The following is a 12,368-nucleotide window of genomic DNA, read 5'->3' as shown; positions in this document are numbered from 1 at the left end:
AAGAATGTTGTCGCGTTTCGCTGAACAGATTTTGATACGGTTTTTAGAATAGTGATTGTTACATTAAGGAGAAGTTTTTAGAAATTGAACCGACTGCGAAAAAGGAGGATATCGATTGGAGGCGGTTCTCTTTTAATTAAAATTATTTTTTTTCTTCTAAAAATACATTAGACGCGAAAGGAGTATGCAGGGATCGTGGCGAGTGGAAAGACGTAGTCTCTCCTCACCCCTCTGAGAAAGATGTAATTTAATAAGAAGCTTTATTTGTATCTATGTATAACATAATAAAATTATGTAAGAGAAGAAAGTGTTTGTTTGATTAATCCACACAGTTTTATTTTTTATTCACTATTAATTCACGTTATTTTCATTGTCAGTTTTTATTTTAACAGCAGATTGCAATGACTTCATCAAAATGTTGGTGTTCCGTGTTTTTTTATGCTTTAAAGTCTCCTTAAATTATTCAGCTGGTACACTGATTTTCATCGAAATTGAGTTACTCGTACAAAATAGATTTGCACGCATGACGGATGGTTAGCTAACGACAGTAAAACCATAGTTAAAGAAACAAAACCAGATGGTTACAATCCAAACGCATACAATCTTGCAGCTTAAAGTTGAAATGCCAGAAAATGTTTAAAAAAAAATGTCATAAATAAAATTTTGTATGTGTTATTTTAAAAATATTAATATTCATTGATACATGATGTTCTGAATTATGATATAGTCTAGTCATGCTTGGAGAAATAATTAATTAGTGATAGCGTTCTTGCTTATGAACCCACAGATATGAATTCTATTCCCTATCAGGTCATGTAAAAAATATTCGTCCATATATCATATTATTCATATATCATTTCTGAGTTTCGAACATCTAAATCCATACAATTCAACAGTTGTTGTTTTTCATATTTAATGGCTACAAAAGCAAAGATTGCCTTCTGTAAAAAAAATTTTACTGCGCTCTCCACGCAATTTTTAAGGCAAGGGGTGAAGGATGGTGACCATTAATCTCTGCGTCTAAATTTCGATACAATTATGAAAAAAAAATTGAATATTAAGCAGCAAACGGCACGTGTGCGAGCCAAGATAAATGGTGTCCCTTGTGATTTATATACGGAAAAGCTGGAAGAAAAATGGTGTTGGAGGTACTTAGCGCAATCTGGAGCTAGGGTCTCTAAATAAGGATGTCGCAGGTAATTAAAGGCGCCGATTGGATATGTGTATTTTGGTATGTATTCAAATAGGTATATCTATGTTGTAAGCCTATCCCTCAGTCGCCTTTTACGACATCCATGGGAAAGAGATGGAGTGGTCCTATTCTTTTTTTATTGCCGGGAATCACACCACACACCTAAGTTTATTTTTCGAAATTCAAATTCGAATCATCAATATCTCAAGATCCTCAACATACCTACCTACCTAAATTGGTATCATAATAGTAAACACAATTCGGCGGTATATCTATAGCTGTTCAGTTATTGACAAAGGACTCCCGTCGCGACGCTCCTTCGGGAGTTTTGAGACAAAGTAAAATGCAAATCGTCATGTATTTCCAATTAGTGACGCCCACCTCCACAACAACTGGTGGGTTCCACTTTGTGTCTGAAGCTTACGGCAGAAAAAAGTACACAATAACGTCTATATGCCTTATAGGGTAGGAGCCAACAGTCTTGAAAAGTCTGAATTGTCACGTTCAGCTGTATGGTTTAATGAGGGAATTGAGATTCAAATACTAATTAAAGTAATAAAGAATTAAAAGTAATTAAATTGATATCTAACTGTTTCAAAAATAACCGACAATGTTATTAATATAAATATGGATTAAATTTTATGAGAGCTTTTGGCCAGAGATTAAAAAAAATATATAGCATATTGACTTATGATAATTAACTTTTTTTAGTAATATTTTTTTTATTATTACATGGTATAAACATTTCAGAGAAAATAAGTTATGGATAGCCCTGTTCTAATGATACACATGGGTCTAATAAGAGGTTACCAAGGAGAATACAATTGAAACTCGAGTGCTTAAGATGCTAGTGCAGTAAATAAAATATTAATACTCGTTTTGCTGAACATAACTTAATGTTAATGGCGATGCTAAGTAAAAGTACAAAATAGTATGCGATAACTTTTGAGTGAACGAGTGTTTTTGTAAGTTTAGGGAGTTTTACGGTAACATATTGTATAACTGGAAGAGGAATACTATGTCTAACAATGGACGTTGATATGATGAGAAGGCGAAGATATGAAAAACTAGCTTCCGCCTGCGGCTCTGCAGCGTGAAGAGTACCTTCTCCCTCCTTTACCACTACTCCTCTACCTCCTGGCTTTAGTCCTGGTTGCATTCTCACCACTCTGAAGAGGAGCCCGGTGTATGCCTTTGCCCATGGATCCTGGATTGGGTGAGAAAAGTTATTACACGAAGCAACTCCCGTCTGAATTCCGCCCTCTTTGCAGGGGAACCTAACCCGTATTGGATCGATCATGGTTAGACGTCCAGTTGCCTGACTGTGCAGGTTCCCTCACAATGATTTCCCTCACCGTAAGAGCATCGGTTAGTTTTCAAACTAATGTAGGGACATAACCTCGAAAATAGTCATTGGTGGCCTTCGAATTCGTATCTGTGCCTTTTTGCACTACGCGCATTTTATCCTGGCACCTTACCGATTCGGCCACCGAGAATCCTTTACCACTGTGTGTATGAAAAAAATTAGTGGAGATGGGGTTCAGATGATTTGGCATGAAACACGGGCAAACAAATAAAAATTGTTTTCATTTTAATAGACTACAGAAAAATTTGATCACATTTGGAAGTGTTCAATTCAACATTCTACATCAAGGCGACGGGCTTGCAGCCTGTCAGTTTATATGAATCTCAATTCTATCAGTAAGCTAAACAGTTGATCGTATCATTTTAATATTTTCAAGACTGTTGGCTCTGTCTACCTCACAAGGGATAGGTATAGACGTGATTATATGTATGTATGTATGTATGTCAATTCAACATATACATAGTATCCAACCAATTATTTATTTATAATAAATAATAATTTATGTTTAAATGCTTTACCATCAACAATGTATGTTACGATAAACATATTGGTCTCATGAAAACAACGAACAACTCAAAGACTAATTTAACTTGAGACTAAACAGTAATACCATTACAGAATGCATCACGCGCGGATGGATTTCTATACGGGAGTAGGAACGGTACTGTAGATAGCTGGCTTAATATAACAATATTAATTATCAAGTGCAGTGTTGCCAGCTTAGTGCTTTTAGCTAAGACTAGCGCTTTCTGCCTTTTTTAGTAACGATTACTTGGTGTTAGCGATTAGCGGAGTTCGGCAGTCTGGCGCTTTTTCAAATGGTAGATATGTATATAAAGATTTAAGACAGTAGTTTTTACAAAACTCGACGGATGAAGTTTTTTCTCGTCAATATTGTCAATGTAATTCATTGTGTCAATGTATGTTATTAGTTTATGTTATTATTTATTACCTATTATTGGCTATGTCTTATGTAATTTGTAGGTATTATCTAATATTTAACAAATTTCCACGTTTGACTACTTGACATCATCAACATTGACACGGAATTTTTTTTAACACTATTTGTAATCTGGCGATTCATTAGGTCCAAAGTTAGCGCGTTTTTGTCTAATACAGTTGGCAACATCGTCCAGATCGCCTCACCGATTCCTTTGTGCGTTTAATAACATCGGAATGTACACGGCACTTTGTTTAAATATAATTGAATCGCACTGCAAAACAGTTATTAAATATTTTTAGAGCCGCTTGAATTCTTTTGAAATTGGTAACCAGCGGAGTGTGAGAGTATGATGTAATCGCATTTATGATAGATTCAATATTAATTTTCATCAACAATTTTCTGCTCGAAAGCCACGTTAAGTTATGGAATAACTAAATTATGGAAGTAAGAATCGTGACAGTGGCATAGCTATCACCAAAATTTGTTTTTCGTGTGATTGTTGGCTGTATCCTGTACCTACGTTAATTAATAATCTAATATGAAAATTAAAACTTGCATAATTAACACGATAAAATTTTGTTTTGAAATATTTGCTACATTTCTACATGTGGTAACTCTTTACGCGCAAGAGTAGATCTGCGTATTTCCTGAAAACCACACGGCTAAAATAAAGAGAGTTTAAAGGAGAAATACTTATTCAACTTGATTTTGATAATTATTGTTATACTGAAAGATAATAAACTTTTGCTGTAGGTACAAATATAAGATATGTAGATAAATTATAAAAAAATAATACATTTATGTGTCGTTTATTCCTTTGTTGTTCTTTAATAACATTAGCTATATAGTTAAATCTCCATCAAACGCAAATAATTGCATAATGACGGTCTGTCTGTGCCCAAGTACCTACGCAGAAATCAATTTGTTTCCCCCTAAATCGTCAGCAAAATGGGCGTTGTTAATAAATTCAAATTTATTCTCGATTGGAGCATACAATAATGTTTGTAAAGATGTTTAGTTCATGTAGATTTACATGTATCCAATGAAAATTTGTTATTATTAAAAGAATCATAAAAAAAACTTTCGTAGTAATTACATGTTACAAATGAAAGGTATGCTTCTTAATTTTTAATTATATTTTTTTTAATGCAAGACTTAGGCTTTTTAATGCGAGGTTTTTAATTACATTTCGAGGACGCGGCACATAAAATAAATGGTAGAATCAAGAAAATAACAACGTTCAATATAATGATAGACCAATTGACAGAGCAATTTAGCTTATAAACAAAAGGTGTCTTTTGCAAAATATCCCTTGCTCGTAAAATATCTCTTTCGCAGATAAAAAATATTATGCATAGTTTAATATGAGCGTATGTATTGCTTAAGCTAACAGTTTATAAAAGCCGCAATTCTGTTTCGCAAAAACGAAATTATTTAATTTTCATTCAAATTCCTAACAGATTATAACTTTTGATTTGTCAATAGCTACGCGCTAAACGCGACAGGGATATTAATAGGAATGACCTAAGTAATGTATTCTCATCATACCATTGTACCGTAGGCATATCTTGCTTACCATAAAGCAAATTATGACTAAATGCACTGCGATTCCTATTACATTTTCAAAAACAATTGTTTTTCAATGGTGAATAAAATTTTTACTTTGTACTTAATTAAATAAGGTAAAAATATCTATAACAAAAAAATTTAAGTAATATTTACTTAATTCAATTACATTTCCTTTTTCCAGCTGCCTTCATGTCAGAATAAATAATATTGACCACAGTACAAAAATATGATTGCATTGTAAACATTTGCTCAAGACTTGGAAGCTTGGGATACTACTAAAACCTAAACTTAAGTTAAACACAAAATTAACTGACGAGATACATAAAAGTCAGATCAAAAGTATTTTAAACCTACAAACTTATATGAAAGAGTGATGAGTGTGGACGAAGCGAAAGAAGTATGCTAGGATCAAGTGTTAAAATGTTATCTCTGTCTATCTCTTTAGGGATGAATGTAGGTATATATTTAGATTCACGTCTTTTTCCTTTTCCAGGGTAGACAGAGCTAACACTATTGAAAAGACTGAAAGCTCACGTTCAACCGTATTGCGAAATGATGTAATTGAGAAGACTAAAAGAAAGGCTTATAAACCTGGGATTCTTCTTTAAGGCGATGTGCTAGCAACCTGTCCCTCTCATCTCAATTCTATCATTAAGCGCAACAGCTGAACGTGGCCTTTCAGTTTTTTCAAGACTATTGGTTCTGCCTACCCCGCAAGGGATACAGACGTGAGTATATGTATGTAACTGAAATTCAAATAGTGAAGTATGTATTAAAAGTAAGTAAATAAATATATTTTTTTTCAAAGATAGCAGACAAAGCTAACAATATAAATAATAATATGCATTTACTACGCTTACAGGAAGCTATGTTGCAGCCTCGGAAACTAAGTAAATGCACCGCGGCCGGAGGAAAATCGAGATTAAATTTACATTGTTGCTTTTACCGGGTTCCGTCTGCTAGGGTAACGTATTCATAATCATAAGAGACATTGACCTTTACATCTGAAGAACCTAGACATCATAATTAATTTTTAGTGTAAGAAAAGGGTATGTTTCGACTGCATACCTATATATTTAAACAACCCAGTAAATATTTATTGTGGACTAATTATAATTCTTCTTCGTATAGGATCGATCATGGTTACACATCTAGTTGGCTCAATGTGAAGGTTTGCTCACGATGTTTTCTCTCACCGTAAGTATATAAGTATCGGTTAGTATTCAAACTAATGTACATAACTTTGAAAATAGTCATTGGTGCTTAACAAACTTCGAACATACCTAGTCGGTGTTCAGTCAGCACCAATTACTATTTTTGAAGTTGAAGAAGAAGAAAGAAGAGACAGAGGTGGGATTCGAAGTCTTACCTTTCTGCGCTTCACGCATTTTAACCGGGCACCTTACCGATTCGGGCATTGGCGCTCATAAGTGTGGACCAACTATAATAGGATTACATACATATATACATATGGTCACGTCTATATCCCTTGCGGGGTAGACAGAGCCAACAGTCTTGAAAAGACTGAATGGCCACGTTCAGCTATTTGGCTTAATGATAGAATTGAGATTCAAATAGTGACAGGTTGCTAGCCCATCGCCCAAAAAAGAATCCCAAGTTTGTAAGCATATCCCTTAGTCGCCTTTTACGACATCCACGGGAAAGAGATGGAGTGGTCCTTTTCTTTTTTGTATTGGTGCCGGGAACCACACGGCACTATATTAGGATTTAATATAACTTTAAGGTTATCACCGAATAAAATAAGCTACACGTGTTCCTCATTCCGTAATACAATAATACGGCCAACAGCCTGTTGTCACCTCAATGGTCGAAGCAGGATATAGCTGACCATCGCATTATAGTACAATGGGGATCGACGGTGTTATCAGGCTAAACTAAATGTTAACTGTGTGTTTTGAAAAATTACACGTTTATTCGTATCGTTATTATTTAAATTTTTTACATAGCTAGTCTAGGCTTTAAGGCTCATAGGTCATTGACATAGAATGGCCCAGAGGGCGCGACGCCATAACAGAACGTTGCAGGATCACCCAGCTAACTTATGATAATTACATTTGGAGTAAACCAACCAAATGCTTAAAAGCCAGGGCATAACAGAGTAATACAACGAATTTAAGTAGGTGTAATTAAAGTAAAAGCCTTTGACATCCCATGGTATAGTTTTTTCCACATATTAATAAAGAGAACATTTTTTTTTATGTTTGTAACGAATAAACACAAAACTGCCTAATGGCTTTGTAATTGAACTAGCTGTGGCCGCGACTCCGTCCGCGTGGAAAAGTTATTTTGGGCAACATTGAATCCCTCAATCCCTCCCTCCCTTTTTTCACTTTTTTCATTATTTTTTCGTTCTTAATAGTTGCAGCTTGATGTTATATAGCCTAAAGCCTTCCTCGATAAATGGTCTATTCAACACAAAAATAATTTTTCAATTCGAACCAGTAGTTCTTGAGATCAGCGCGTTAAACAAACAAACAAACATACAAACTCTTCAGCTTTATAATATTAGTATAGATTTGATTCAAATTGTGACAAGTTGCAAACCCATCGCCTACAAGAAGAATCATAAGTTTATTAGCGACCTTAGGCGCCTTTTACGACATCCATAGGAAAAGATGGAGCGGTCCTATTCTTTAGTGCCGGGAACCACATGACACTACAATACAGAATCAACAACTATTAAAACTGTAGGTAGCACTTATATTAAATCATGACCTTACATATCATTAAATCTAAATAAAACGCTTTCTTACACAGTCTTCTTTGCATCCTGCTTTTTATAGCCACGCGATGGTTCAAAACTAGCATACAACGATTTTCTAAGTATATCACTTTCTTTGATGATTCTCTGAGCTTTGAACGCGTTTCTCATTTTTTCTTTGTCTTCACTAAATGCTTGGTTGGTTGCTTTTTTAACAATTTCAACGTCTAAATAGTCCAAATTCAATGACAGATCCATATAAAGTCTTTCCAGGTTTGCCATTAATGATGTAAGATTATCTTTTGGATCTTCCATATCCCCAAATATTTTTGTGTTGACATATTGAACGCACGTAAAAAGTTTGCTTGCCTCAAAGGACGCGAACAACTCATGGAATTCATTAAAAAGTATTCTTTCAAAAATAACTTTATACGATGCTTCCTTTTCTTCCTCGAAGCGAATTAAATTATTACATATATCAACATAGTTTTGAAGTTCTTTAGCATCGTCTTCTACTTGAGCTTTGACAGAATCTCTGCCCTTTAAAACTGACGAAATAATATTCGCTGAAACAGCTGCAATATTTAAATAATTAAGGCATTGTTTCCTGTTATCCTCGAGAATATCTAATAGTTGTATGGGTTCAACGAAATATGGGCGCGATTCTACCTTTAGATGTTCCAAATTGCTTATGTCAAATGATCCACCGGATCTGAAAGATATTTGGGTCAATAACGTAGAATTTATCGTCGCCGTAGAAATATCTGGTTTACAATCTAAATTTTGCGTTTTCGACCATATTGGAGTCAGTCGGTTGAGAAACTGACGATAACGTGACAAGTTTTCAAATGTTGCAGTTAGGTTGGATAATCTATTTCTTAGTTTAACATATTTATCACAAAGAATATCTAGTTCTTCTGACTTTCTTTCTAATTCAAGTGCTTTCACTTCCGCCAGTAATTGGTACTTTTTAGATTTGTGATAATTTAACTTAGCAAATTGTACGAATGAACTTTTGCATTGTGCAAATAATTCAGAGATCTTAGCATATTCGCTCTTTTCAAAGGAATATGATGTATCTATTTGTATAATTTGATCTAGAATGAATGCTGCGTTTGCTTTAAACAAAAATATATCTCTTATGTTGGACATATATACTTTTATATCATCACCACGTCTCAACGGCCTGCCTTCTATAATTTTATAAAAGGTATTATCAATATCGCATACTGTATGAACATCAGACATTATAAATGGTTCCTGTTTTGGTTTTTTAGGCTTCTTGGGGGTAGAAAATACCCTATTGAATTGATGAACGTCGAAAGGATTTTTTGGGCTGATATTTTCAATTACTCTGTCTTTCTTTCGGAATGGTTTATTCTTGAGTACAATCTCTGGTTGGATGTTTTCTTTATTCGTAACATTGTTTCGTTCGTCTAAAGGTATTTTCATGATAGGATTCCTAGCCAACCGTCTCTTTGCTATTTCTTTAGGTGTGGGTGTGCTTCTGTAATTAAAATGAGAATATGGTAGACATCAAAGGGAATTTTTTAATTAATAAAAGTGTTTCCTTTGCTGAAAATATATGTAAGGTACTCACTTTTTCATCGTGTAGCTACAACCGTATTGCTAAACGGCAATATTAAAAATTATTGCAAACACGAAGAAGAAGAAAGCTAGGTAATTTCAATTTTTAACTTATAAATTATTTTTTTATAATAAAAGAAAATATTTCCTTTTTGTATTCTTTCAATTATTCCTCTATGTCAGAATAATGTCAAGTCAAACTAAAATTTATAAAACATTTTTGTACGAATAATTTACATGGCTGTTTGGGCACTATACATTTGCCTATCGTCATGGATTTACGGTATCAAAATACTATTAACTTTCCATATTGTAAATAAACATAAAAAAAAACCTAAATTGGGTCAGACTTTAACAAAAAACATTGTATAATGTTTATTATAATGTTTTTACATAAATATATACTTGGCGGTATGGGAACTTTATCTCTTTGTCTAACCTCATAGATAAGATGTCTGGAGTTACTGTAATGGTAGCATTAGGTAACATTACAAACAAAAAATTAAGCTTATAAAAATCATTATAGACCTTCTTACACTTACAATTCTAAGTAATAAATAAATATTGGCCAAGACAACAAAACTCAATCTTAACAACAACAAAGGAACCTTCCAGAAAAAAATAGATTTCCTGCAAATCCTCCTGCAAGATTTAACACTATTTGAACACGACGTGTCCGAAACACTTAAGATTATTCCCTGACAGGGATTTGTAAGGCCGTCAGTCAATTTAACGCCTCGCCACGGCTTGACCGCGGCGCTGGGGGCCTGGGGCCGCGGGCCATCTCGATGACCAAGGAAGTGCTGCTTCTGACACCTAGCTGTGTGGTCTGTGTCACTGACTGCTAGTCTTAAAACTACTAAAAAAAGGTTTTAGTAGTTTTAAGTTTTAAGACTGCTAAATAAAAAAAACATCATACCAAAGAGTATGATTGATTTTTGTACATTTTCCAATCAAATTAGGTAGTGATGAAATTTATTTATTTCAGAGAGTGCCTTCTCCAAATAATAAAAAAAAATACGGTAAAAAATAAAAAATGTTTCAAAAATTACTTAATGTCTTATTTATTTACTTAATGTCTTATGTGTTTGTTGTAAATAAAAAATGTTTTAAAATTACTTAATGTCTTATTTGTTTTGTTTGAACTTATATGAAGTTTGATTATTCACCGAACTTCTCCATTATCTTAAATCGCTTCAGCTCATCGTTTGCACTCGAAAACGGAATGACCCTTAGAAACCACCCAGAAACTATGCCAAGGGACGACATTGATCATGTTAATTAAATCTCCTTTCTTGGCCATCCCGAAATTAATTAACCCTAGTCCAATATGTGGTCAAATGAATTGAATTGTTTTCAATTAATTTCCCCATAACTATGACTGAAATATGTATTATTAATTTTGTGAATAGTTCGTAATTAGTTTTGATTGTGCCGTTTTGAGAGGATCATGAACGGATAATCGGTAAGTCGGAAATGATTTGTTTTTAAGGGACCAAGTGACATTCTTCTTAGGCCGGAACTTGCCAAACATTTTTCAATATTTGGTAACTTTCGTGTCTTTTCTATCTTTACCTAAATTTCACCAAAATTTGTTTTGTATTTTTTAATTTTATATTTTTATAAGTCATTGCATACTGTCAATCGTTTACTACAAATAAATCTTCACAATATTAATAAATAATAAATAAATAAATAAATAAATATATACGGGACAAATTACACTGATTGAGTTAGCCTCGAAGTAAGTTCGAGACTTGTGTTACGAGATACTAACTCAACGATACTATATTTTATAATAAATACTTATATAGATAAACATCCAAGACCCAGGCCAATCGGAGAATGTTCGTTTCTCATCATGCCCTGGCCGGGATTCGAACCCGGGACCCCTGGTGTCACAGACAAGCGCGCTACCGCTGCGCCACAGAGGCCGTCAATATTGTCACCCTATACTTCTAAATCACTTGTATTAAACAGAATTATAAATCAGCCGGCACATCCCACGCTTTAGTTAAAAGTTTGAAATTCAGAGAAGAAAAATAACTTAAATTAGTGCCTTTCCTAGTTATTATGACGGTGAAGTTTGAAACTAACTTGCGCGAGTTGGACAAGTTGTAGTAATAAATTCAAGTCGGCGCTGCACCTTATATAAAAGTTGGGAACAACAATATCTAATTGATTGCGGTGGTCGCGGTTAACACGGGGAATTGTGGTTTTGACTTATTGTGTTTCGTGTGAAGTGGAAATTTTAAGGCTAGAGAAAAATGTCGCGCTTGACTGTCGCCGTGTTAATTATTAGTTAGCACAGTAAAAGTTAATTTATACTTATACATTTGCATGTAGGTACATAAAACGTCAATAAAATACAACAAAAATGTTTTTTTTTCGTCTATTATTATTTCTGCGTCTATGATTATCTGTTCGTTTAAATGTACAAGTTTGTATGGACACCATGTAAGTGTTTATGTATATATTTTTAAGTCTCCTTTAATTGCATAAAGTTTAAGTAAAATTAAGGAAATAAAAACAGAAGCGTTTAATATTTATGTTCACGCTGAGAGTCTGATTACCCTGCAAATTTAATCAACCCGCGGCGATTATGCTAATGTATAGCAAATGAACAGATTTACCCTATTCAAATTAGGCTTAGTAGGCGAATTACAATGTTATTTGATATATAAATAATGCGCCTTTAAAATCACATTATAAGATCTTGAAATAATTTTCGTTTAAAGATAAGGAGGTAGATGTTCGTAACACATACATACAAACATATAGTCACGTCTATATCCTTTATAGTGTAGACGTTCACTTGTTTGGCTTAATGATAGAATAGATATGTTCGTACTACTCAACTCTACTACTTCACTTATTTCCACTCAATCTATCACAACTTTTCTTATGTCATTTTAAATTTTTCAAAAAAAAAATGTATGCATCCATCTTTCATTTTTTTGCGGACGCTTAAGTGATGTGAAGAAGGGAC

At 33.8% G+C, this 12,368-nt stretch overlaps 1 protein-coding gene across 1 annotated transcript; it reads right to left on the bottom strand.

Annotated features, from left to right (window-relative positions):
* Window positions 1-7,840: 7,840 nt before the first annotated feature.
* On the bottom strand, window positions 7,841-9,046 carry LOC106130838 (uncharacterized). The gene has a single exon (XM_013329769.2). The coding sequence runs from the start codon at window positions 9,038-9,040 to the stop codon at window positions 7,841-7,843; it is 1,200 nt and encodes a 399-aa protein (XP_013185223.2). The 5' UTR covers window positions 9,041-9,046.
* Between the last annotated feature and the right edge of the window lie 3,322 nt (window positions 9,047-12,368).

This window comes from Amyelois transitella, chromosome 14, assembly GCF_032362555.1.
Source record: "Amyelois transitella isolate CPQ chromosome 14, ilAmyTran1.1, whole genome shotgun sequence".
Classification (NCBI taxonomy): Eukaryota; Metazoa; Arthropoda; class Insecta; order Lepidoptera; family Pyralidae; genus Amyelois; species Amyelois transitella.
Note: the sequence above shows the minus strand (reverse complement) of the source record. Positions and strands in the feature narration are given on the sequence as shown.